We start from the raw sequence: 25,743 nt of genomic DNA, 5'->3' as shown, positions 1-25,743 counted from the left end.
GCAACCAAGATGTCCTTCAGGAGGTGAGTGCATACAAGGCCTGGAGAGGGTAAGCGGCACCTGTTGGCAGAACAGGGATTTGAACCCTGGTTCCTCACCCCTGCATTAGGTGCCTTCCCGGGACAGGAATTAGCTATCAGTGACCAAGGACCAGGCACTTACAGACACTCCCAGGGATCCCTTGAGACAGTCGAGACAGGCAAGATCTTCTCTGCACAGAGGAGGAAGCCGAGGGTGAGAGGGACTAGCTCACTTGCCCAGAGTCACACAGCCTATATGCGACACCGTGGAAACTGGCCCAGAATCTTTCTTGCCCCAGGGGTAGGGAGAGAATGACTCAACCCAAGCCCTTACTTCAACCCAAGTGACGGGGCACGTCCCTTCCACCCACCAGGCACGACTCCTCCCTCCCTCCCTCCCCCACCTCCGGAAGCGCCCAAGGGCAGCGCTGGATGAGAGGGAAGGGACTGCGGGCAATGGGCAATGTGTTCTCAGCCTTTGTTTACCCAAGCCCGCTCTGGACAAACAACAGCGTCACCCCTCCCTCCTTTGGAGGGGTCTGAGATCTCAAACTGAACCGCCTCAACCAACTTCCAAGCGAGGCGATGGCCACTTGAGAACAGGGTTCTCTGACCTACGATCGCACCCAAGATGTTCTAATATATCCTCCTGGGGAGTCACGTCTCTGCCCACCAGATGGCCATGCGTGACCTCAGTTTTGAGCCCCTGGTTCACCAGGTGAGAACCTGAGGCCCTGAGGTGGGTGGGGGCAGGATCTGCTCAAGGGCAGCAAAGCACCAGGGGGAGATTCAGGGCTCAAGGTAGAAACCCTCCTTCCTCCTTTAGCTCCCCTTCTGCTGGTAAACTCCTCTCTCTTTCTGCAGAGGTAAAAGGAACGTTGAGTCCAGCCACGGCATTTGGCCAGGCTGGAAATAACCCCTGAAGATCCCGGGGACGTGGTCCCCAGGACTCCAGCTGAGGGTCCCAGGACACTGGAATTGGCATCATTGGGCCCCACCCTGAGGACTGACCTGCTAGCAGTCCTCAACGTCCCAGGACTGCTGCGATGATGCTGCAGGACCAGGTCCATCTGCCAAGTAGCACAGCGCCTAGAACACAAGAAACACCAGAAAGCAACTGCCCACCCTTGTCTTCCCGCCAGACCCCTGGCTGGCTCCTCCAGTGGGGCCCTGGGGGCAGGCAGGTATCCACCCACTCACCAGAGTCCATCTCCCGCCTCTAGGATAGTTTTGTTGCTAGGAAGCAGTGGCAGGCCAGGGACACTTCCAGCCTCCTCTGCAGTGACATGTGACCCCGTGACTGTCCCCTGCTCCCCCGATGGGATCTGAGCAGGCAGGCGGACACAGGTGCAACATCCAGGCCAAGTCTTCCAAGAGCTGGATGCAGGAAGGGGCTGCAGGGGCTGGGGGAGGACGCCCAGACGGGAGCATGGGCTCATTTACTGCGTGGGGGGAGGCTGCCCTCCACTGTGAGGTGAGGCACGGCCTGTGCAACTCCCACCTGCAGCTCCAGACGGTGAGATTCCTTTCAAAAGCAGCAGTGGGTGGGCCTTACTCTGAACAACCGCCCCAGTTCCTCACAGGCCTGCCCATCCTCCAGCCTGGATACTTGACGGCCACTCCGCTGGGGCCCAGAACCCGCTGCCGGTGACCTGGCCGGTCACTCTTCCAGGACAACCGCCCAGTCTGCACCCGGGCGCGAGTGCGGGCCGAGCCGGCAGCCTCTCTCCACGGGCCTGGCCCGTGGTCAGTACCCCCTCAGCAGCAACTGCCCGGTGCAGAGCCCTCCGTTTACCCGAACTCAAGAAACACGCACAGCAGGGACAATTGGATAGTGCGATTTATTGCCCCCCGCACCCCTCCTCCAACCGTGCCCAGGCCTGGGATGAGACGGGAACCCGTTTTCTGCGGGGTGCGCCTGGGACAGGGGCTAGTTCCGCTCCAGCACTTCTCTGCTACCCCAGATCCAGGAGGGGAAGGAAGGACTAGGGCGAGGAAAAAGGATGGGACCCGCGAAGAAGAGAGAAAATAATAGGTAGGCGGGGTCAGGAAGGGGATATGATTATAAAGAAAATTCTAAAAGGGAAAAGGACCCCTCTTTCCCTTCCCTCTCTGGGGCCCCTCCGAGTGGAAAGGTCCCAATGTTCGGCATCTTCTCAACACCCCCCGTTGGTGGGGAAGAGAAAGAGGGAAAATGGTCTTTCGCTCGTGGGTTTTGTCGTATCTTGGTCTCTCTAGTTCTCACACGTCTTGATTCGGGCTCGGCCGAGAACCTACAAGGGTCAGGCCAGGCCGAGGGCCGGGCGCGGGGAGGGGCCGGGCGGCCCGGTGAGCGTCCCCAGTGTCCCGCCCCAGGCCCGCCGCACCTCTCAGGCCGCACAGGCCGCGGGAGGGGAGGGGGTAGAGCGCGCCGCCGGTCCGGGGCAGCCCTCTGTCCGTTTCTCCCCGGGTCTCTGGGTCCTGCGCCGTCGTCCCCGCCAAGCCCGAGGGGCCCTGCCCCCCCGGGCCCCCGCCCCTACCGGCCCTCCCCGCCACGGCACTCGCTGCACCGCCCGCCCGCCGCTTCGTCGTCGTCGTCGTCGTCGTCCTCCCCGCCTGCCCGGTAGTAGCTCTGTCCGCAGCGGCTGCAGACGGAGGGCGCGCCCACGGCGTGGACCTTCTTGTGTCTCCGCAGCGCCGCGCCCTGCACGAAGCCCTCGCCGCACTCCACGCAGATGTGCGCGGGCTCCTCGCCCCCCGCCGCCCCGAGCCCGTCCCCGTGCTGGGCGCGCTGGTGGGCCAGAAGCCCGGCCCCGTGCCCGAAGCCCTTCCCGCACTCCACGCACACGTACGGCTTGGGGGCCGGGGCGCGCCGCGAGCGGGGTCCCGGCGCCTTGGTCCCCGTGCCCGCCATGGCTGCGGCCGCCGCGGCCCCCTCGCCCGGCGCTCCCACCACGATGATCCCCTCGCCGTCGCCCACCGGGATGGCGATCTCGCCGTCCGCCGCCGCCGCCTCCTCGGGTGCCTTGGCCCGGCGCACGCTGGCCGCCAGCACCTTGGCCGCCACGCCAGGCCCCGACAGCTCCGGGTGCAGCCGCAGGTGGCGCGCCAGGCTCTTGGGCTGGCTGAAGCCGCGGCCGCAGCGCGGGCACACGAAGGGCTTGAGGCCGCTGTGCGAGCGCCGGTGCTTGGCCAGGCTCTTGCTCTGCGTGAAGCTGCGGCCGCAGTCGGGGCAGGCGTAGGGCTTCTCGCCCGTGTGGATGCGCTGGTGCTGCATGAGGTTGGAGCTCCAGCTGAAGCGCTTGCCGCACTCGGAGCAGGCGTAGGGCTTCTCGCCCGTGTGGATGCGCCGGTGCTGCACCAGGTGCGAGCTCTGCGAGAAGGTCTTGCCGCAGTCGCTGCAGGCGTTGGGCCGCTCGCCCGTGTGTGTGCGCTGGTGCCGCGTCAGCTTGGACCAGTGGCTGAAGCTCTTGCCGCATTCGTTGCAGATGTAGGGGGCGGGCGGCCGCGGCCGGGGCGGGGGACCAGCCGGGGGCGCCGACTGGGGCGGGGACAGCTTGGTTGGGGGCCAGCTGGGGACGTCGTCGTCATCCATGATGAGGATGTCCACTGGAAGGCAAGAGGGGAGAGGAGGGAGTCAGAGAGCCTACGTGCGAGGGCGGCCTGGGGCCCCTCCACCTGCTGCTCTGCGTGCCCCCGGGAACCTCGCTCACCTGTGCGCCCTCCCAGGCTTCCCTATAACGGGGGCGGTGGCAGAACCTCCCTCAGAGGGCAATTGGGCCCTGCCAGTGCGGAGCCCTCCTCACGGACCTGGCCCTGGTCAGACGTCCCTCCCATCGGTCCCCTTCCCCTCACCCCTCCTAGTGTCTGTCCTCAGGGCATCGAACACGCCCCGGCATTTTACTAAACATTCATTACCCATCCCTTAGGACTCTTCCTTCCTTCACGGCCGTTTCCCCAGCATCTAGAACAATGCCCGGGACTTAGTAGGGACGCCAGAAATGTCTGCTAAAGGAAACAACAGAAACCAACGGGGGTACGGGATGGAGGTCTAGGGAAGGCTCCTAGTAAAGAATGCCTCCCGAAGCCCAGGCCCCAGGCTGGGGGCCAGCAGAGCGCGTCCCCGCCAGACCGGAAGGCAGCCGCAGCGCGGTTTCCACCTTAGCCCAGGGACAAGGGCTTGCAGCACCCTGTGGGTGTACAAGCGGGAAACGATGGTGTCACATCTGGGCTCTCGGAAGATAATCCTGGCTGCGGGTGGAGAAGAGAGAAGAGCAAGGGGTCACCGGACTGGTTAATGGGATCACAGGCCGCACGGAAGTCCTGACCCTCCATTAACTGGGAGTGCAACCTCCGAACACCGCAGCCTCTATTACAGACTTCCTCACCCTGGTCCCTGGGTTTGTAGGTACTGTATGCCCAGTGCAAACAAGAAAGGAGCGTGGGGCCTTGGTCCTGGCGTCTGCAAACTGAGGACACCACCACGGGCCATCTGCCCAACAAAGCCTCTAACACAATTACGCCGCGCCTGGCCTGAGCGGCCGGCCTCCCGGGAGAGACGAGAGCCTGCCCCCTCCCCGCAGCCTGCCCAGCTCTCCGAGACTGTTCTGTGTGCACGCTTGGCCTGCTCTGTGTGCACCCTTGGCGACATTTGCTTTCCCTGTCCGGCTTGGGCCTGAGTTACAGAATGGAGGTGGGGCACGTGCTCGAGCGCGGACTCGTGCCTGGGTTCCGGCCCCGCCCCCTGATCACAGCCCCGCCCTCCCGCCCCTGGCCCCGCCCCTAGGTGCAACGCGAAGGTGTCTTTCAAAGGTGAATCCTATTATAACCTACCAAACATTGTTTTCCCTCTCCCTCTCACTAGCCTGCAAGCCCACAAGGACAGCGGCCCGATCCCTGTGTTCCAGCACCTGGCCGGGAACAAAGTGCTCCAACTGTCCTGAGACAGTGGTCCCATGCACTTCATAAGCATCCATGCGTTTAAGTCTTGTAAGGTGGGCTCCATGGAACTCGGGTCTTTACAGGTGAGAACACCAAGGCACCAGGAAGATGAACCACCGCCCAAGGCTACACGGCCTGGGAGCAGCAAAGCAGTATCTGCACGGGTAGTCTGGGTCCCAAGACCGCCTGTACTGGAAAGGGTAATGGGATATAGAATCATATATGGAGCAGGAAAAAAAAAAATCCAGGTAGGAAGTCTGGGCCGGGTGGGGGCCGCTTTTCAAGAGATGACACAGGGCCCACTTTGGTGTCAACATCAAGAAGTGGCATCATGGGGATTCCCTGGCCGTCCAGTGGTTAGGACTCCAGGCGTCCACTGCCACGGGCCCCAGTTCGATCCCTGGTTAGGGAACTAACATCCCGCAAGCCATCAGGCACAGCCAAAAGAAAGAAAAAGCAATAGAGTCATAAGCACATTATGTGGAGATATTCAAGAATAAAAAACTGAACCTTGGGGAGCTGTCTGCCTCTGAGCAGTGTGTCCGGGCAGCAGGGGTGGACTGGGCTGGGCTGGAAAGGAGACTTGCTCTTTGCGGGAAATGAGCCGCACCACCTGACCCATAGCAAGTATTCTGCACTCCTTTGATTGAAATAAACGTCTTGTTTTCAAAGTTGTCAAGAAAGTTTAACAATATGCCGCCTGACTCAGCGATGAAGAGTATTTACAATCATGATGACAGGAACTGAACACAGCCCATCTGAACTTGTGAAACACCTGTAACTCAATCCGGGGCCCTGGATGCGGGTGGGGGGGGCGGTTGGCGAGGGGCCGACCACCCGTCCAGGTCCAGAAACAGGGAGAGAAGGCCCGAGGAGCCGGCTGGGCAGTGAGGTGCGTGCAGCGGGTGCAGGCTTCCTCTGTAGCCTTGGGCTACCTGACCCTTCTCTCCGCTGCTGCGTTCTGTTTCCCCCACTCACTACTTTTTAAGCAGGTGTTAAGCTGTTGAATGGAAAAGGGTCTAATCATTTCGGGAGGCGGGGTTCTCTCTCAACCTTCGGATTCCTGGCTCCCCCTGCGAGTGGGTGCAGGGACCGGCGCTCTCCAAGCAGCGGGCGGCTCTCACGCACACCAGAGTCTGAGTCTGCACCCCTCCAGGTCAGGCTGGAAGTCAGCGGCTTCCCTCTGGGCCGCCTTCCTCATGGGGGCAACTTCACTGCCTCACAAACGTCATCTTTAAAAGGATGCAAGAATTCCCGGAAAGCGGAGAGGACAGCGACCAGCACAAAGGGCTCACTCAATCAAAAGCACAGAAATGACGAGTGATCGCCATTCCCGAAGGGAAGGGGAGGGGTGTCCCAGGCTCCAGGTCCCGTCATCCCACAGCAACTGTCATTGTCCTTCTCTCGCTGAAGGAGGGCTCAGCTCCGGCTCCTGCGCTCTGGGCCCAGGCAGGGTCCTGCCGCCCACGCAGCTTCCCGCCCCAGGGTGGATCCTCCCAAGCAGACCTTCTGGGGAAGGGCAGGACCTGCGGCTTTACCGGATGTTAACCTTTTTCCCCTAAAACACACGACATGCAGAGAGCCCGGAATGCAGAGCTGACCACAATCAATGCAGAAAGACAAATGCCCCGTCAAGATACAGGTCTTGGCCACCCACCGGGAGTCCCTCCGTGCCCTTCCCAAGCTCACCCCCTCTCAACCCCAAATATAACCACCATCCTGACCTGTGCAGTAATCGTTCCCTTGCATCTCTGTACGGTTGTCACCCAAGTGCAACATCCCAGACATTACAGTTCGGTCCGTTACTTTTTCAGTATGTCTTTTTTTTTTTTTTTTTGCGGTATGCGGGCCTCTCACCGCCGCGGCCTCTCTCGTTGCGCGGAGCACAGGCTCCGGACGCGCAGGCTCAGCGGCCATGGCTCACGGGCCCAGCCGCTCCGCGGCATGTGGGATCCTCCCGGACCGGGGCATGAACCCATGTCCCCTGCATCGGCAGGCGGACTCTCAACCACTGCGCCACCAGGGAAGCCCTACTTCAGTATGTCTTTAAGTCTCCTGTAAGACACGACTTCCTCCATCTCTTGCTTTTCCTTACGATTTTCCTTTTAAGAAGTGGAGCCCTAAGGCCAGTTGGACCCTTGCTGACTGCATGCTCCTGGTGCCCTGCATCTGCTGCCGGTTAGCAGCTGGCTCACCCAGCCCCGCCGGCCCCTGAAGTCATTCTGAAGGTGCAATCCTGTTCTTTCACTGAAGGCACCCGATATCTCGTGTTTCTCTTTTTGTGATATCAAGGGCCACCGATGCTCAACGCTTAGGTCTGCTGATTCGTCGAGGGGTGCAAAATGGGGCTGCTCTGTGGTTTCTCCTGCGTTTAGGAGCTGGAATAGCTTTTAGAGACTCTACATCATCTGTTGGTTGGTATCCAGTGGTAAATTTCATGTGGTTATGGCAGGATGAATCTCATTTCCCCTTACCTGCCCAGTTTTCCAGGTTACGAACTGGTTCCCTACCACCCTCCAAGGTAACCACATAGTCTTTCCTTTCTTAACATCATTAGGAGATCACGGATTTAAATATATCCGGTAGGCTGCACTGCCTGCCATCTTCAGCGCGTGGGAGCCTCAAGTGAGCTCCGAGTCCTCTGGACGGGACCCAGTGGTCTTTGACAGATTCTCTGCCATCCAGCCTAACAAGGGGCTACAGGTTCATCCATACTTCCCACCCCAAACCTGCAACTGGCCGTTTCTCCAAGGGACTCTGGTTTCTTTTCGTGGGAAACAATTTCAAAACCAAAACGTGGAAATGATCTTCACTTTTTTTTTTTTTTAAGATAAAATTCCTGTGACTTCTGATACTTCCCATACAAATTCAGGCCAAAAGGCTTTTATGCGGTCGTTTCTAGGACATCTGCATCTCTGTTCCTCACTAGGGGAGGAGAGGACTTGACTAGCCCATAACTGCTTATTTGCTGAACCCACATCACACAGCTTCACGATAAGCATTCTAACTTGAACGGTTAGAATCACCCCCACCACTGCCAAGTACCATTCCTGAGAAATCAGGTGAACTATTCCTGTTCCCCTCACTGATTTCACTGCCAGACCTCCACCGCCTGAGCCCTCGTGGAGCCTGCCCCGGCTCAGCGCCCATCTCTCTGGCCACGGGGGCTGCGCAAGGCTCACTTGCCCGCAGACTCCTCGGGAAGGCCCCACGACAACCCTGTTTGCTCAGCTCCTGCTGGCTGAGGTCATCTGCGCCCTTCCAACGTGGAAGGCAGTCTTCCTGAATACGATTCTTAGCTCTACCTTTCCTTCCCCTGAGAATCATAAATATGACTCCATTTTCTCCTGGCATAAAGCACTGCTGGCGAAGTCTGACAGCAATCCCATCTACTTTGCCTTGTAAGTCATTTGCTCTTTTTGCCTAGATGCCCCAAAGGATTTGCTTCTTCCTTTAAAGCCCAGTGACTTGAATAGAATATGCCTTGTTCATCCGAGTTGATATTCTCAGATCTGTGATTTGCTCCTTCAATACCTAACTCTGACATTTCAGGAATGTTTTCTGGACTCGTAGTTTTTACCATTATATTCCTTTGGATTTCTTCTTCAAAGGGCTTTCTTTACCTAACTTCAGTACCTGTTTTTTTTTTTACTCTGCCTTAATCTTTACTCATTTCTTTTTGATTTTAAAATGGCCCTCTTTTTCACCTTCGATTTTTCTTAAGGAACAATGTGTTATTTTTATTCAGTCTCGAATTCCTCCTACTTCACTTTGAAATTAATTTGACTCTGTTTCTAATTCTCTGCTTAGTTCTGCCCCCTGGGATGAGCTGTTCTGATCTTGCACTTCCAGGGGCCGTCATCTCCTGGCCACTCTGAACAATCCTGACCTGTCTGCAGGTGTATCTCTGACCACCCTCCCTGTCTGTGGAGATACTATTTGCCCCTCTTCTTTTTTATTCTAATAGCTTCCTGGGGGGTGGAAGCAAGAGGACTGAACTCACCATTTTCCAGTTTTGCTCATTTCTGTGGTCAGTCTCCCTGAACTTCTGGGAGGCTACACTCTGGACAGCGTTTCTGGCTCCTCAGGGCTCCCTCTTCCGAGTGCAGGGCTGCCTGCTCTGCGGCCACCCCTGATTTTATCTGGACCTTCCCTTCTCCCTTGTGGCCAATGACAGGGGTCCCACTCGATCCTGAACCCCCTCCTGACGGGCTCTGCTCTGCGTGGGTCCTGCCAGGGCAGGGCACTTTACCTGGGTAAAGGAAGCCATGGGCCCCAGCAGCCCCGCGCTCCCTGCTCCTGGTCTGGACAGAACCCCTCCAGCTTCAGTTGCTGGCCGCAGCGTGACCAGCCCCAAGTCCTCCGGTGAACCCCCGAGGGTTACCTGGGGCGTCCTCCCCTCCTGCCCCTGCTAACACCACACTGCCCCGGCTGCTGGCTTGTCCCCATCCAGCTGTATTTTGGGGCTTTGCACCTAAGGTGTGCTGCCAGTGTGACCCGGGAACATGGGTTTTGCCCACAGGCAGTTGCTGTGTTTTTACGTGGGTCTGCTGTCATCCGGCTCAGACGTGGCATTTGCGGTGAACTCTGCGGGGTCATTCTGGAGGGCACTGAGTGAGACGTGAGAGGCGGGCGTGAGAGCGGGAGGCCGGGACCCTGTCCCTGGTGGGTGATTTCCAACACATCAGCTGAAGACTCTTTCCCACCTCAGAATTGGGATGTCTCTTTATTATTCATTTTTGGATGGCTTCTCTTTCTGAACACCCTGTAGCTAAGGCCCCAGGCCGAGCCTGGACAGCTCTCGCACCTGCAGGCGGTGGGCCGGGGTCAGTGCGCCAGCGAGGCAGCACAACAGACTCTGGCTGCAGCCTACGGACAGTCCAGGCCCCCAGGCCCCTTCCACTGGCTCCCGGCTGCCTCACCCTGGGTGGTGGCCTGGCCTCTCTCTGCCCAGCACCCTCTGATCAGCACCCCGAGCTCGAAGGGTGTGAGGATTCCATGAGAGGGCCTGCCCGAGGTGGCTGGCCTCAAGCTCGGGGCACACAGGAAGCGCTCACAGCCCTGCTCATGGACCCCTAGTCCCGACCCAACAGGGAAACAGCCTACAGGGGCTACCGCCAGCCCAAGCCTCCTGCTCCTGTGTCCAGGCATCAGCTGGGGGTTGGCGGGGGGCGTCTCAGGGCAGGGGTCCGGCCCTGTCCCATCACAGGAGGCTGCCACAGAGGTAGGACCCAACAGGGCAGGCCCAGAACCAGGGGACGCACGGCAGCTTGGAGGCATCCGGGCCACACGGCTTACAAGCTGAGCGAAGGGGTGTCACGCGGTTGGGGGTACCACGCAGGGAGGAGCCGGAGCAGACTTGCAACAGACTCCGGTGGGGGGTTGGGTCGGGGACAGCAGGACGGACAAAGGGGATATGAGAACCCACTTGTGCTTTGTAGAGGTTTCCTCAAGAGAATGAGTTAGTGGACGGAGTGTAAAGTTAAAACCACCTTACTTCAAGGCAAACATGCATTTTGGAGACAGCTGGGGACACCTTCACACACTGGGCAACGCTTCGTCAGGTGAGATGAGCGTTTGTTATTGCTGGAGAATCTGTAGGTGAAATGATACAATATCTGGGATTTTCTTTAAAATTCTCCAGAAGAAAAAGCAGGCACAACCAGGGAAAAGACCGCAAAGTACTGCTCACCGCTAAGGCTAGGCAGTGGGAAGTGCAATCACCACACTATCGATGTTTGCAATTTCCAGCATGAAACAGACTGTAAATTAATTTTAAAAAGGCTAAAAGACAGGGAAAGGAGGAAGGGGCAGGCCCGACAGCATGAAATGGGGAAGGATGGGCCGTGCGCCCTCCTGCTGGGTGGTGGAGGGTCTGCGCCCCACGTGCCATGTGCCCTGAAATCTGTTTCCTCCTGTGTAACCACGGCTGCCCGGAGCCAGCCCAAGGAGCTTCCCTCACCCCCTCAGTGGATCTTAGAACTAGATCAGGCGAAGGGGCTCGAGTGCTTTATGCAATCTATCCCCAGCCCACCCAGGCCCTCGTAACCTCTCTTGGACGACTATGACACGCTGGCACCGGGATCACGACCTCAGAACCTGTTCTATAAATAAGGTGGTCGCGCCCATTCACTTCCACGCTGCAGGGGCACAAGGCCTACAATGCCGAAAACACCTCCCCTCTGCCCCCTCACAGCAAGAAATGCTGGCTGACCCCGTCCAAAACGCACGAGGACGGGATGCCCGCATGAAGACGCATCAAAAGCAGCATGAAAAAGAGCTCATACTTTATTTCTCAGGTGCCCTGCATGAAAACCCCCGGAAACGGGGAGCACATCTTCACCAGAGGGCAAGGGGTGAGGCCGTGAAGGGGCCAGCGGGGCCAGGTGGGGTCTCAGCAAGCAAAGCCTAGTCCCCGAGGGCTCCAAGATGAGTTTTATTCAACCCAAATAACGCTTTGTCAAACAAAACATGTGGCCAACATTTAAAGAGTGACAGATAAAACCCCAGAAAGACACAAGCCCCATAAAAACCCAGACACCCAGCTGTCCCCCAGGATGGTCACTGGCCCTGCTCTGTGAGCCTGCCGCTTCCCACACATCACAGTTTGTCCCCAGCTCTCCACGTCCTGGCCCACCGGTATGTGGGCCTGCCACCCTGGTCTAAAGAGCATCCCGCCCAGGAGGTCCAAGGGGCCACCTAGAAACGGTGCCGAGCACCCAGCGAGGGGAGGGGGCAGCCCCCAGGGGCTCCCAGCTGGGAGGGAACTCGGAGACTCCACACAGGCCCGGGAGGCAGCCTGGCTGAGCCCCCAGAGGAAGGATGGTGAGCCCCGAGCCACGGGAGGGGAAGGGGAGACAAAGGAAGCGAGGGTCCAGGGAAGGGTGAGGGACCAGCTGGGAAGAACTCCTCAAGGCCGCCTCACCTGGGTTCTCATGGCTGGCCATCTGCTGGTCCTCAGAATCCAACGGCCCCGGAGACCACGCCTCTTCCCGCAGCTCCATGTCTGGGTCCCTGTTAGAAGGGGACGAGACAGAGGACAGAGTTTACAGGACGCCAGACTGGACGGAGGGCCCCGGGGTGGGGGGACAGGTGCTATGTGGGCTCCAAGCGCCCGGCTCAGGCCCAGCAGACAGGAGGTGCGTGGCAGCGGGGACTTAAGGGCCAAGGGAGAGATGGCCCTCTGCTCCCCCACTGGACAGGGGTCCAGCCCGAGGCCACACGCAACCTGGGTGAGGAGGAAGTGCTCCGGCTGCGGCCACCTGGCCGGGGCTAGCATCCCAGCTCCACCGCTGACCAGCTGGGGCCGGGGCAAGAGAGGCCGGCCGCTCTGGTCCCAGCCCCTGGCCACCACTCGCCCTAACCCTGGACGTTTCTTATGAATGGCATCACACAGCACGTGGCCTCTGGCGTCTGGCTTCTCTCGCTGAGTGGCACGCTCTCAAGGCTCACCCACGGAGCAGCGTGTCAAAATTTCCTTCCTTTTCACGGCTGAGTAATGCTCCCCTGCAGGGACAGACCACATGTTGTTTGTTTCTCTGTTCTTTGGGTGACAGACAGAGCCTGGGTGTTTCCCCTTTGGCTAAAGTGAGCACGGCTGCTGTGGACACTGGCGTGCACGTCCCTCACATACTGTGTGGCCTGCCTCCAGAGCCCACACTTCCACTCCCCGCCGCTGCCCGGGGCAATGCCACAGCAGAATCTGGCCCTTGGGGCTCACAGCTCAGCCTTCCTCCCCTTCCCGCTCTGGCCCCTGCAGGGTGGGCAGGGCAGGAGCTGCCAGGTCTGGGCTCCAGGCTGCGCAGAGGTGCGGAGCCGGCAGGGGTCTGCCTGCATCTTGGACTCAGTGTGCAGGGCGGGGGGGTGTGGGCAGGCACCCAGCCCCGGCAGCAGAGCCTGGTACTGGGGCCACGGCATTCCGGTCCCCTCTGGGCCCTGCTCCTTGGTGTGACATCCCTCTCCAGCAGGACGCTGGCAGGCAGGCAGGCCTTCTGACAAGAAGGGGCACACCGACTGGGACCCGGGGCGGCGCCTCGGTTCCTCCTCTCGTGTTCAGGCCCCTTCAGGTGCAAACCAAGGCCCGTCTGTCTGCATGCACACAGCTCAGAGAACCTCTCCCCACACAGTCCTTCTGTCCCCCACTCCAGTTGGGGGAACTGGCATCTGGGAACGGAGCCATCCAGCCCCAAGCATCACACACCCTGGCACAACAAGCCTGACCCATTTCTCTTGAATCCCCCAGTAACAAGGGGCTCACCACCATCCAGGCACGGAAAGGAGCCCGTTCCATGGCCCGCCCCTCAGTAACCTCTGCTGACATCTGCCAGAAGCTCAGAGAACTGGCCTGTTTAACCGGCCTGTTTAGTTAAGTAATAAACACACGCGGCTGTGCCGAGCAAGTCGCTCACAAGCCCCCAGGTACTGTTCTCAGTGGTTGATGCAACCCTCTGGGCAGACGCGACCGTCACCCCCAGCCGTGAGGATTCCGAGGCAGGGGCGGCAGAGCCGGGACGTTAAGGCAGACTGTCCCGGCTCCAAGTCTGTGCCCAGAACCAGCGGAGCTGCCGCTCAGGGTCTGGGCCTGGCTCTCCCGAGCGCTCACTCACGGAGTCCTGAGACCAGGAGACGGGCAGTAACCGGAGAGGCCAGGCCTGCCGCAGAGCTCGCGGGCCAGGAGGGAAGACGGGCCCAGGTCCCACAGTCAGACGCAGCCCTACATTAACCTGCGCCCAAGTGCCCCACGTGACCACCACCCCCACCCCCCGGGTCAGGGCACAGAGGTGGAAGCGCCCAGGAGCAGAGGAGGGACACAGGCCGCGTGGCTCACCCGCTCCGCCATCCTGACACTCAACAAATGGTCACAAGGACTCTAAGAGCAGGGGCGCAATCCAAGGGCAAGACAAGCCAGGAGGCCAGGGAGGGAGGCGCCCCTCAAAGAGGCCTGTCGCGGCCTGGGCCACCTCTGGGCGGAGCTGCCCAAGCACCCCCTGGACCCGGCAGTGAGCAGACCGTCGGGACACGAAGAGGGAGACACCCCCACCAAGCATGCAAGAATTGCCGAAATCTGACGAGAAGGTGGGAGCCTGAACCAGGCAGCTCACGGGAATGGAGCCAGTGGCGAGAGGTGAGGCCGGTGGTGAGGCGGACAAGCTCTGGTTGGAGGCCACGGCAGGGCTGATGACAAAACCAAGGCAGCTTCCCGTCACTGTATCTGGGACGCAGCGGGGCCAGATCCCGGGTCCCCTGCAGCAACAGCAGGGAGCACCTGGACAGCAGCCAGGAGTTACTCAGCGCTGGTGGTGCGGGGCTCAGGGCTGAGACGACTCCCAGGACCCTGGCAGCCGGGGGACAGAGGAGGACGCTGCCCTGCCTCCCTCCCGGGCCCACGGCCTCGCTGCAGGTCACGGGGCAGGGGATGTACCCGGCCTCCAGGGCCCTGCCGAGACCCTCCGGGGGCCCCACGACAGCACCAGGCACAGACATGTGCTGCCAACGGGTGGGTGACAGGCCAACTAACAGAGCAGAGGCTCGAGGGACGGAACGCAGTGCACCCCAAATCCGACCCCCACGACCACCCCCCTTCTAGGACCCACTGCAGGAAGTGGTGAGACCCATACCGGAAGGACAAACCGGCCCTCGGACCCATCGGGTGACCAGGGCCCAGTCAGGTGATGCCGCTGTGGAGCTCACGGCCCCTGCCCGGGGAAGCCCACTTCATAAGCTAATCTGCGGGGAAAACCCAAACCTCGGAAAATGCTTCCTGCAGGGTCTGCCACAGCAAGATTTAGAACAGGGTAAGAACCGGAAAGAACCCGCCAGCCCCGTGGTGGGAGAAAGTGCAATAAGATCACAGACCATGGGAAGCGGGTCTACGGACATCTCACAGCCTCTGAAACAACGCTGTAAAGTGGCCGCCCCGCCCCCGCCCCCCCAGCCTATAACAGGAAGAGCCATCTTAACATTTTCTTCTCCTTTACCTTCACCTTCTCAATTTTTTTTACATTAATGGATAATTACTTGTGTAACGAGGGGAAAAGACTAAAGGTTGGCTTCTTTCTGGTGACAAGGCCTATGTATCACAACAGGGAAATCGGGGTGTTGGGGAGAGAGAACTGTGCGGGCCCTCAGATCACAGGTAAACGTGAAAACTGCACGGCGGGCGGGTGTGCCAGTAGGGCAGCCGCTGTGAAGAGAGCCTGGCACGTCCTGATAATGACGAAGTCACTGTGTGACCCCAGGACCCCACTCCTAAGTGTTATTCACAGCAGTGCTGTGCGTGACAGCCAACAAGGGGTGACAACTCCAACGCCCGGGGAAGCCGCCAGCACACAAGGCCACTCAGAGCGCGGCTCCGGGATGTGAACCATCCAGGCCGAGATAAGCGGCTGCCAGCCTGGGGGTGGGATGGGGAGGGATCGCGCACTGGCACGGGGTTTTTTGGAGCGATGAAAATGTTCTGGAATCAGACAGTGGTGATGGTTGCACAACTCTGTGACTATATTAAAAAACCACTAAACTGTACACTTTACGAGGGCGAACTTTGCAATATGTGACTTATGTCTCAATTAAAAAGTAAAAAGACCTAAGAATTCGTACGGGGCCCTCTTATTCAAACCCCAGCAACAACAGAAACACACAAGAGAAAGAAAAGGAAGAGAGGCCAAGGGCTCGGGGGCTGAGGAGGTGGGACGGACAGAGGCCGCTCCTCTGTGGCTTCTGGGTTGAAACTCGTTTGCCAGGCGGTTATCATGTGCTGCCACTGGAACAATCACATATAAGTCAATAAAGCAGGGACTTCCCGGCCTCGAGCGTCCACCTCAGGCCAGCTTCCTGCAGCGACAAGGCCTGGGCTGGCCTCCATCCTCCTTCCAGGGAACCCTCAGGCTCTGGGGGAAGGGACGGAGGACAGGGAGGTGACAGCGGCCAGCCCTGCACCAGAGATTTCCCTGCACCCAGAGGTGCTTACTGAGCACCGGGAGCCACGCTGCCCAGAACAAGGCAGTGAGGGAACCAACACCCCGATTTCCATGGTGGGAAGAGCCAGCAGGAAAGTGAGGCTGGGCATGGAGGGGAAGGGGCTGCTCTTGAACCAGGACGTGAGATGCAGAACTTCCACCTTGATAGGCTGCTTTACCACACTGATGACCCCGAATTCAGGGCAGTCGGAAAACAGCAGGTGCAACAAGGACGCTCTGAACGCACCTTCTCCCCTGAAAGCAGGGGGCACGTGAAAGTGCCCTCCCGGCTCCAGGAAGAAGAAACATCCCGAGAGAGACCTGCTAAAATGACCTTCCTTCCTGCATCCCCCCGGGTCCCGCGGTTACTCCCCACCATGGCACCTGCTCACCCTGGTGTATAAGGAGCACTCCGGCGATTTTCTCCTGAGGGCTCCCAAGCTCACGGAAATAAAATTCGTATGCTTTTCTCCTGTTAATCCACCTTAGTCAGTCCAGCCGGAAGCCCTAGGAGGGCAGAGGAAAATCCTACACCCCCTACAGACTGCCAAAGGCCCCTCCATGGGCCAGACTGGAGCCAAGACGGGATAACGTAAGGGAGGGTCTGTACACAATGACCCTCCTGGGAGCTGCCCTCCAACCAAGAACGGTTCTCACGGGGTTTAAATGGTCACATGTTAACTGGTATGTAGGTGTCAACATATACCCTCAACATGGCCTCTTGGTCTGTAAGCCCTCAAACGTTTACTCTCTGGCTCATTAAGGAGAGTTTGCCGACCCAGATGCGAAGGAATGACGGATGCCAGGATTTAGGGGAAAGCGTCCCAGGCCAAGCAGACACACAGGAAAAGCCTGGCGGGGACAGGATAGGTGGGCCTGAGGGAGGCTGAGTCCTGGATGGTGGAATGGAGGGCGGGAAGGGGCAGGTGGGGTGCCTGCAGGGGCCACAGCAGGGCCACCAGTGGTGAGGGAGCCCAGCGCATGGGGGTCAATACTCTGTGGTCGCCGCCCTGAGACTACTGCTAATCTTATCTCGGGATCCGCGTTTTGCACAGGAGGTCCTACGGGGGCCCGGGCAGGAGCCAGGCCTGCACCCCGAGGGCAACCCTGTACCTGGGGGAGTGCGACACGAAATACCAAGTTAAAAACACCCTGACAGGCTGAGAGACCTCGGAAGAAAGGGAAAAGCTTTTTTCTTGCTTTTTGCCCAAGGGGCTCACCTCTTCATTTCATGCCAGGCCCTGAAAACGACGGAGCCAGCCCTGCCCTGGGGTAGTAGATGAGGCACTAGAGGCAGAGGGGCCAGAGCAGGGCCGTGCAGGCCCAGCCAGGCGTCTGCATGGTACTCCAGACACGGCAGGAAGCCCTGACGAGGCAGAGCTTTACTACGAGGCCCTAGAAAGATGCAGCTTCTCTCGCTGACTTCTGGGGGCTCGGCAGGGGCTCCCACTGGCGCTGCTGGTCAGGGGTGCCTGGCGCAGGGCACACCTGGGGACTCGGGGACAGTCCGCTCTGCATTTCGGTTTCAGCCCTGAGCAGAGGGAGGTTACACCACCCACCAGGGAGACTGAAAACCAGCCACGAGGTGAGAACACCCCGGCATCTCCTCTGTCTCCACGGAAAAGGCCCCGGTGGCGGTGCTGCCCTGGCTTCTGGCACGGAGGCTGGAGCCTGGTGCCTCGGCCACTCCACTCTGTGACCCTGCACATGCGGCTCAGCCTCTCTGGGCCTCGGCTGCCGCCCCCGTGCAACAGGGACCAGCAGGTACCCTTGGAGCTGAGTGAGAGGTCAGGAAGCGTGTGCTGGGGGGCCAACCGCAATCCTGGTGAAGAGCCGAGGGCGTTCACTAAACCATCCTACCCAGGTCCCTCCCTCCCCGGTCCAGCCAGTCACTCATGCGCTCATCCACTCACGCAGCTGTTGGGCCCTCTTGTCCTGATCCGGGGGGCTTGGGGTCCTGCCCCAGGACCTCAGAGGGGAGCGGCCAGAGCTGAGGGCCTCAGGCAGCCCCTAAGCTAGCTGCTCTCAGGACCCGGGCGGCTCTCTGGGGGAGAAGGGGCAATTCCCGCAGCCAGCCTGACTGTGGACTCTGATAGCCCCGGAGGCCAAAAGCAGAGGGTCCTACTCTCCCCCGGCCCCCCAAACGCTCAACAGTACCGGCCCAGCCTCACCCTGCTCGGACCCCCGCTCTGCAGAGACGAAGGCACGCCGCTGCTGGGGCCTTGAGCGATTCAATTAGCGCTGGCTATTAAGTGTAAGACAAATTATCGTTATTATTGTTGTTATTAGATCCCGCCCACCTCCTCTGGATGCCTGCCCACCAATTACCCAGCTCTTTCTTCTGCTGCCAATCTCACCTCGTCCTCCTCCCCCAGCTCTGCTTGCTGGCGGCTCCCTGCTCCCCCTGTCCTCGCTCTCCGCCCCAGACCCTCCCGAGGGCCCACTCACTTGTCCCCTCACCCCGCGTGCCTCTCTCTCCTCTCCAGCTGCTTTCCCTCCACTGTCAGGCTGAGCTGTGACCCCCACCTCCTCCCCCGCCATCCTCCAACCGCCACTCCCACAACCTTCTGGTCACCAAATCCAGTGGCTACTTCTCAGCCTTGACCCCGGGGGCAGTAGGCAGCACCATTGTGTGCACACACGCTCCCTCCCTTCCCGGAGCTCCCTCCCCGCTCCCTCTCCCCTGCCTGCCATCCTCACCACCCTCCTCTCCCAACTCCCAACTCCCACCCCCCCACCCCACCCCCCGCACTCCTGCCAAACACCCCTCCAGAGTCCATTCCCCACACCACGGACCAATTCATCTTTTCAAGGCACTCAGTTCAAATAAGCAACTAAAAACGGGCAAAGGATCAGAAGAGAGGTTTCTCCAAAGACAGCATGCTGTTAAGTACATGAAAAGATGCTCAACATCATCAGCCCTCAGGGAAATGCTCATCAAAACCACAGAGGGACCCCACTGTACACCCACTGGGACGGACATAATAAAAACAGAAAACACAAGTGTTGGAGAGGGTGTGGAGAAGTTGGAACCCTCGTGCATTGCTGCTGAGACTGTGAAATGGTGCAGCCACTGTGGAAAAGAGATTAGCAGCTCCTCAAAAGGTTAAACACAGAATTACAGTATAATCCAGCAACTCCACTTCTGGCCACGTACCCAAGAGAAATGAAAACATGTCCGCCCCCAAATTTATACACACGTGTTCACAGAAGCATAAATCACAACAGCCAGAAAGTGGAGACAACCCAAACCCCCATCACCGGGTGAATGGACGCACAAACGTGGTCCATCTGTAGCTTGAGTATTACTCAGCCAGGAAAAGGAAGCACTGACCAGTGCTGCGTCACAGATGGACCTCGGCAGACACAGACCACATGGTGTGTGATTCCACTCACGTGAAAAGTCCAGGACAGGCAAATCCAGTCAGAACACAGACCAGTGGTTCTCAGAGGCTCTGGGCCGGGGGACACGAGTGGGTACACAGCCTTTTAGGGGATGATGAGAAAGTCCTAAAATCAGCGTGGTGATGGTTGCACATCCCTGTGAATACGTTAACTGTATACTTTAAGTTAAGTGAACTGTACAACATGGGAATTACATCACAATGAAACTGTTACTTTTTTTTTTTCAGGTAGCTCAGTTCACATCACTCCCCTGCCTGAACCACCTGCAACATGTGTCCGCTGCACTCAGTCCAAAATCCAGACTCCTCTGCAGGTCCTGCAGGGCCCCATCGGCCCCAGTCACCCTTGCAAACTCACTTCCTCCTCCAGCCCCTCACTCCCACCTCCCGCCCAGGCCTCCTCTTTCCCGCCAGAGAGCCTGGCCCAGTCCTCCACCTGCCTGGCCCCTTCTCACCTTTCAAGGGTCTGCTCAAATGTCAAATCCCTAGCCCAACAAGCCCCGCCGACATCCCAGCGCAGGGCCTACTTCCCTCCAAGGCTGCCACCACCCACCACTGTTTGGGATGGCCCTCCTCATCTCCAGCATCCGCTCCTGTGCACGCCAGCTCCCTGCAGGTGAGTGGGCTGGAGCTCTCAGACCACCGACTCAACAGGGCCGCCTCGGACCCTCAGCCCCTCTTCAGCCCTCCCTGGATGGTAGGTGCCCCCCAGTACCCCCAGGGCTGCAGGCACACCCCTACATCTCCCATCCAGCTCCTTCCTCACTTCCCTGTTCTGTAGGCTTCTTCACCCCTCACTCCAGGCCTGAAGACCCAGTCTGTTCCCTCCTCTGCATCTGTCTGGGCCCCCCGGGCCCCCAAGGTGATCCGGGAGCCCTCCCCACGTCAGACCTGTGGTTTGAATGTTGGGGGAATGTCTCTGTGATGCCATCAGGATCTTGCACTCCTTTTTGGGTGGCAACTGTCCGTGTTTCCTCCATGGATTGACCATTTAGATGTTTTCTGTCTGGTCTGGGGCCAGCTGGGCAGACCACTCTTCCCTACAAGGATTCCAGCATGCTTAGACACACAGGGTTGAGCGAGGTCCTGAGGCTCCCCCTCCAGTTTCCTTCTGTCTCTCTGCTTCCTCCCCCTTTCCTTCAATTAGGCTGCCTCCTGCTAAGTCTATTACACTGCTTTATTTCCCACACCTGGCCTCTCTCAGGTCCTTTGAAGCCCTTCCCAGGGGCCCAGCAGGGCCGGGCTGGCTCAGAAAAGAGTAAGCTCAGGGTAGACACGCACAGCCCCAGTCACCACTCCCCATCTGCTCCACGAGAGACAGAAGTTTCTGGAACTCCTAGAACCCTGACCTACTGTTACGGCCGCAGGCCCACCCAGGAGTAGAAGGGAGCACTGCAGCCTCTGCCCCGTCCCAGCCACCGGCCACCACCTAGTGCTTCTAGAGCTTCCGAAACATTTGTGACCACTCCTGATTCTTAAATGTTGGTGAGCAACTGAAAATTGTTTAAACAAACAAAATACTCTTCAGGACAAAAACAAAAAAACAAAAAACAAAAACCAGAACTGCACCTATGGGGCATCTCATGTTCTGTCACCCCTCAATCAGGCCAACGGGCCAGACTCCCCATCCTCCGGGTGAGCACGGACTCCCCCAACCTGGCCATCTGTGCGATCTGCACGGTGCTTCCTTCCACCTTGCCCACCCGCCTTCCCCCTGTAGATCTGCTACCAGAGCCCAGCAAAAACAGCACCTCCTCCGGAAATCCTTCCCAGACTTCTCCCTTCCCTCAGCTCAACTGTCCCCTCTTATCAAATAAGACCAATTCGCAGGACTTCCCTGGTGGCACAGTGGTTAAGAATCTGCCTGCCAGTGCAGGGGACACAGGTTCAAGCCCTGGTCCAGGAAGATCCCACATGCCGCGGAGCAACTAAGCCCGTGCGCGACAACTACTGAGCCTGCACTCTAGAGCCCGTGAGCCACAACTATTGAGCCCACGTGGCACAACTACTGAAGCCCGTGTGCCTAGAGCCTGTGCTCTGCAACAAGAGAAGCCACCACAATGAGAAGCCCGCGCACCACAACGAAGAGTAACCTCTGCTCACCGCAACTAGAGAAGGCCCGCGCGCAGCAACAAAGACCCAATGCAGCCAAAAAATAAATAATTAATTTTTTTAAAAAAATGGCCAGCTCGCATTCATCAAGCACAGGCTACACACTGCAGACCGCGCACAGGGTGCAGCAGGAACATAATCTTGATCCCCCACCACCACCAAGAGACGAGAGGCCGTCCTCTCCGGGCAGGAGGGCAGGCTGCCGGGGTCGGGATCGGCCTCACCACCCACCGCCTAGGGCAGGTGCTTCACCCCGTGTCTCCTCTTCGTGGGCTTGGCGTCAAGATCAGATGAGATGACGCGCTCCACAAGGAGCCAGGTGCCCAGTACTGCCTACTAAGTGTGAACCAGGAGTCTAAAGCCCAGTTCAGACAAGTTCACTGGCTGACCCAACGCCACAGAGCCACAGGGCAGAAGGGCCAAGGTGAAACCAGTGGGCCAGACTCCAAGGCACTTCTTCCCCTTCCACCGAGGACAGGGGCACCTGCTCCCCTTATTTCCACGAGTACAGATGCAGCCTATGTCCCTGGGAGGATCTCCCTGGCTTACCCCTGCGTGTGCCCCACGCAGCCCTGGAGGACTGCGACCTCCCAGCAGACCCTGCACACAGAGCCCCACGGGGCCACAACTTTCTGGCCGGCCTGACCCTGAGCCTCAAGGCTGGGGCCACGTCTGATGCGTCTTTGGGTCCCCAGCAATATTCATTACCAGGCTGCCCACACGGGACTCCTCATTCGGCATGAGAGAGCCCAGAGACCAGGCAGACAGAGCCAGGGAAAGCCCGCCAAGGCGGGCCCAGGAGCAGCCCAGGGCCCTCCCCGCCAGCCCCTCACCCCAAGCTCTGCTGGCTGGCTGTACAGTGGGGTGAGGCAACGGCTCTCTCTGCTCCTACGACAGGGCTGCTGACCCTACTAGCATGACAAAAGAACTCCCCTACTTGCCTCATAGGTTAGTGAGGCCTCCTGACACCTGCATCTCAGCACACACTGCCCGTGTCCTCACCACCTGTGAAAGGCACACCTGAAACGAGGGGCTGGGTCTCAGAATCCCCTGAGCCAGCAGCCCCGCCTGTACGAATCTTCACGATAGCTGCCCCACCGGAAGGGGATCCCCGAGTCCCCAAACCAACTAATGACACCTAAGAGACCTCCTTCAGAACAGCCTTTGTCTCCCCCAGGCCCCAAGCCTGGCCAAAAGAAGCTGACGCAGGCGGCGGCATCATGGGAAAGGGCCAGGCTCTGGATTCACACAGACCCATGCTCCGGTGCTGCCGTGGCGCCTGGGACTCAGTCCCCCCCAGAGTGGGGTGACCACCCCATCCCAGGGCCTCCGAGGGCTCAGGACACTGAGTACCGGGCACAGGGCCAGCCGCCTGCCTAGGGCTCAGCCAGAGTGTCGTCAGATCTGCAGTCTGTCTCCACCAGGAGGCCAGGGCCAGAGCTGAGTCCCTGGGGGCAGTGCCCGGCACGTGCCTCGGCAGGCAGGAGACCTCAAGCAGCACTGTGGGACAGCCAGCCAGGGTTAGGGGGCTATGGGCCTCATCTGAGCACAGGTGCCCCGAGATCTGTGTGCCCAGGAGTGACCACCAAAGAGCACAGGGCAGCCAGGCAGTCGCTGGAGGCCATGGAGCAAGATTACCTCTGCCTGCCCAGAACTCACCATCCTCCTCCCCAAAGTCCCAGAGTCCTCTTGGCCAATTCCTCTGTCTTTCAAGACTCGGAACACGCCATCTCCCCAGACATCCTTCCCTGACCAGAATGCCCTCCCTCTGGGTTCCTCTAGCTCCCAGGGCTATCCTGGCAAATTCCCGAGCCTTGGGCTTCCATGCACGTGCCTCCCCACCAGGGCTCTGAGCTGCTCCAGGACAGGAAGTGCTGCCCAGCCGAGTGACCCTCCTCTCTCACCCCACCGCAGAGCACTGCACCAGGACCACCGCTGTGTCCAAGGGCCCAGCACAGGGCAGGGCCTGGGCAGCAGCTTTGATCGACCAGGCTTATCCAGCGAACTGTCGACTGTGCTCTCCATCTTAAGGGACTGAGGAGGAAACTGAGCCTGGGAAAGGGGAAGTGGCATGTCCAAGGTCACAGGGCTGGAAGAGATGGAGCCAGAGCCTGGCCTAGGAATGCCTGGCCCCAGAGGCCTGTCCACATGCTTTACACCCACTTTCATGAGATCTGCTTTGGCTCTAAGAGGAAAGCATTAAGAACCTTCCTGCCAAGATCAATACTATTATTATTATCCCTGTTTCACTCAAGTAGAAACTGAGAAATTACTTGTGCCGCAAGGTCACAAAGGTGATGAACGGTGAAGCTGGGACTTGAAAGCAAGTCAGTCTGACCCCAGAGCCCCGGGCTAACACACTGCAGTGCTGCTCCTGGGCCCAGCATGGTGCTAAGCCCTCCCTGTTCTCTAGCTCTGCTGGGTGGTGGTCAGACCTGGATGACTTCCAGGAGGAAAAGGGCTAATACAAGAGATAACATTAGAAGGAATCTGATCTCAATGTTCTCTGTGGCTGAGGCAGGAGGACAAAGGAGACTACAGCAGAGACAGGTAGGTGAATGCCAGCTGCATTTAGCCAAAGAGGCTTACAGTCTTAGGAGGTAAGCCAGGATCAACAGCAACTGTGCTTCCCCAGAAGCGAGGCCAGACCCAGCTCCTAGCTGGATCCTCAGCATTGCCCAACGCAGGGCCGGGCACCAGGAACCACACGGAAAACCCAAACCAAGTCAGTCCTTTCCTAAAACGCTGACTGCCCCTCTGGATTGGGCTGGGTTGGGTGTCTTCCCTGGCTCCCTCGGCCCCCTGGATGAGGACGGGGGTGGAGAGGGGAGGAGAGGGGCACGGACCTCTGTCCAGGTCTCTACCCGCTCCCTCAGGGACCTTGTTCATCTCCCTGTCCTTGGTGCCAAGCATTGGTAACGGCTCTGTAACAGCCTCTGTCCACACTCGCTGTGGCTCACTTTTCCGACTGATCACGCCATCCCAAGCTTGCCCGACCCCGCGGGACCGAAGGGCACTCATTTCCACGAACTGGGGTGTCCCCCTTTACGGCGGAGACTGGGAGCTGGGGTTCAGGGGCGCGGTTCGGCGCCCGGGAGGCCTCGGGATGGCCATCGGGCCTGGCCACCGTCCTTGCCCTGCCCCGCGGGCCACGCGGTGCCTGACCTTGGCCCATCACTTCCCCTCTGGCGCACGCGCTTCCTGCCCGCCGCCCGCGCAGGGGCGAATGAATGAGCCTCCCGCCGGCCGGAATGCCCGTAATTATCGGCCGGATCAAAGGCCGCACGCAGCCCGCCCGGGACGACAGCGGGACCGAGTTCCTTTGAAAGTGGGAAGGAATGGGGGCAGGCCGGGGTCTACGACGGGCCCCCCGGGGCCGCCGTTTCCGGTCAGGCAGGCTGGGCCCGCGCGGCCTCCTCCCCCACCGGGGCCTCAACTTCCCCCGGGAGTCGCCACCGCTTCCGGCCACGACCGGCCAGGGAAGCTAGGGAGGACGCGTTCGCCTGAGCCTCCGGCCCGGCGCGCGCTCCCGCCTCAGGCGCGCTCCCGGGAGCGGCGCACTCGCACTCCCCAAGCGCGTTCCCCGCAGCCCCTCCCGGTGCCCCCGCCCCGCCCCGCGTCACCGGCCGCGCGCCCACTCACGCCCCCCCAGCGGCGCGCACGCGCACTCGCCCGCCCAGTCGCGCTCGCCTCCCGCCTCCCCGCCCGCCCCCCCGGCCGCAGCCCGGCGCCCTGAGGCGCGCGCCCACCCGGCCCCCGGCGCATGCCCCCCGCCCCCGCGCCCTCCCCTCACCTCCTCGGTCCCGGGGCCGCCGCGCCGCACTCCTCCTCCTCTCTCCTCCCTCGCGGATGGTGGCAGCGGCGGCAGCGGCGACTCAGACCCTGGGGTCAGGGGGACGGGCGCCCAGGCCGGAAGTGACCTTCCTGGCCGCTTCCGCCCGCGCCGCTCCCCCCTCCCCTTCCCACCCCACCTCCAGCCTCCACCCCGTCCTCGCCGCTCTAGGAAGGCGAGCCCGGCAACCCCCTAGCTGCCGACCCCCCCCCCCCCCAACTAAATGGTGCGAAGCGGGCGCCCCAGGGAGCCACTTCCGGATGCGTCTAGGACAAGGGTCCTCCGTCCACGCTCTATGGCGCCGCGCTCTGAGGGGCTTCGGGCCCCGCCCCCTTCCAGGACAGGAGGCCCGGGCTCGGCCCGTTAGGCGGAGACTTCCGGGTGTCTAGGGAGGTGCCCCCCGCCCCCACGCCGGGCTCTCGCGCCTGCGCATTCGGCTCCCGGCGCTAGCCCGGGACGGGAGGCGTTCGTGAGGACGGCAGCTAGGGCGGCTCATGCCA

At 60.0% G+C, this 25,743-nt stretch overlaps 1 protein-coding gene across 6 annotated transcripts; it reads right to left on the bottom strand.

Moving 5' to 3' along the window:
- Window positions 1–1,842: 1,842 nt before the first annotated feature.
- ZNF787 (zinc finger protein 787) lies at window positions 1,843–25,403 on the bottom strand. Of its 6 annotated transcripts, none has more exons than XM_027097313.1 (4): window positions 25,205–25,353; window positions 11,866–11,954; window positions 10,438–10,535; window positions 1,843–3,608 (listed from the first exon to the last, which is right to left on the bottom strand). In XM_027097313.1, coding segments are annotated over exons 3-4 (1,074 nt in total). In that variant the 5' UTR covers window positions 10,439–10,535; window positions 11,866–11,954; window positions 25,205–25,353; the 3' UTR covers window positions 1,843–2,535. The 6 variants fall into 6 exon arrangements, 4 of the variants coding, with proteins under 4 accessions (XP_026953114.1, XP_026953111.1, XP_026953112.1 ...); XR_003430921.1 differs by lacking the exon at window positions 1,843–3,608 and adding an exon at window positions 4,456–5,131 and having other exon boundaries at window positions 25,205–25,361; XR_003430922.1 differs by lacking the exon at window positions 1,843–3,608 and adding an exon at window positions 5,138–6,498 and having other exon boundaries at window positions 25,205–25,361.
- Window positions 25,404–25,743: the final 340 nt, after the last annotated feature.

This window comes from Aethalodelphis obliquidens, unplaced genomic scaffold, assembly GCF_003676395.1.
Source record: "Aethalodelphis obliquidens isolate GAN/ISIS:26980383/991018 unplaced genomic scaffold, ASM367639v1 scaffold113, whole genome shotgun sequence".
In the NCBI taxonomy this organism is placed as follows: Eukaryota; Metazoa; Chordata; class Mammalia; order Artiodactyla; family Delphinidae; genus Aethalodelphis; species Aethalodelphis obliquidens.
The sequence above is the reverse complement of the archived record's forward strand: the minus strand, read 5'-3'. Positions and strand labels throughout refer to the sequence as shown.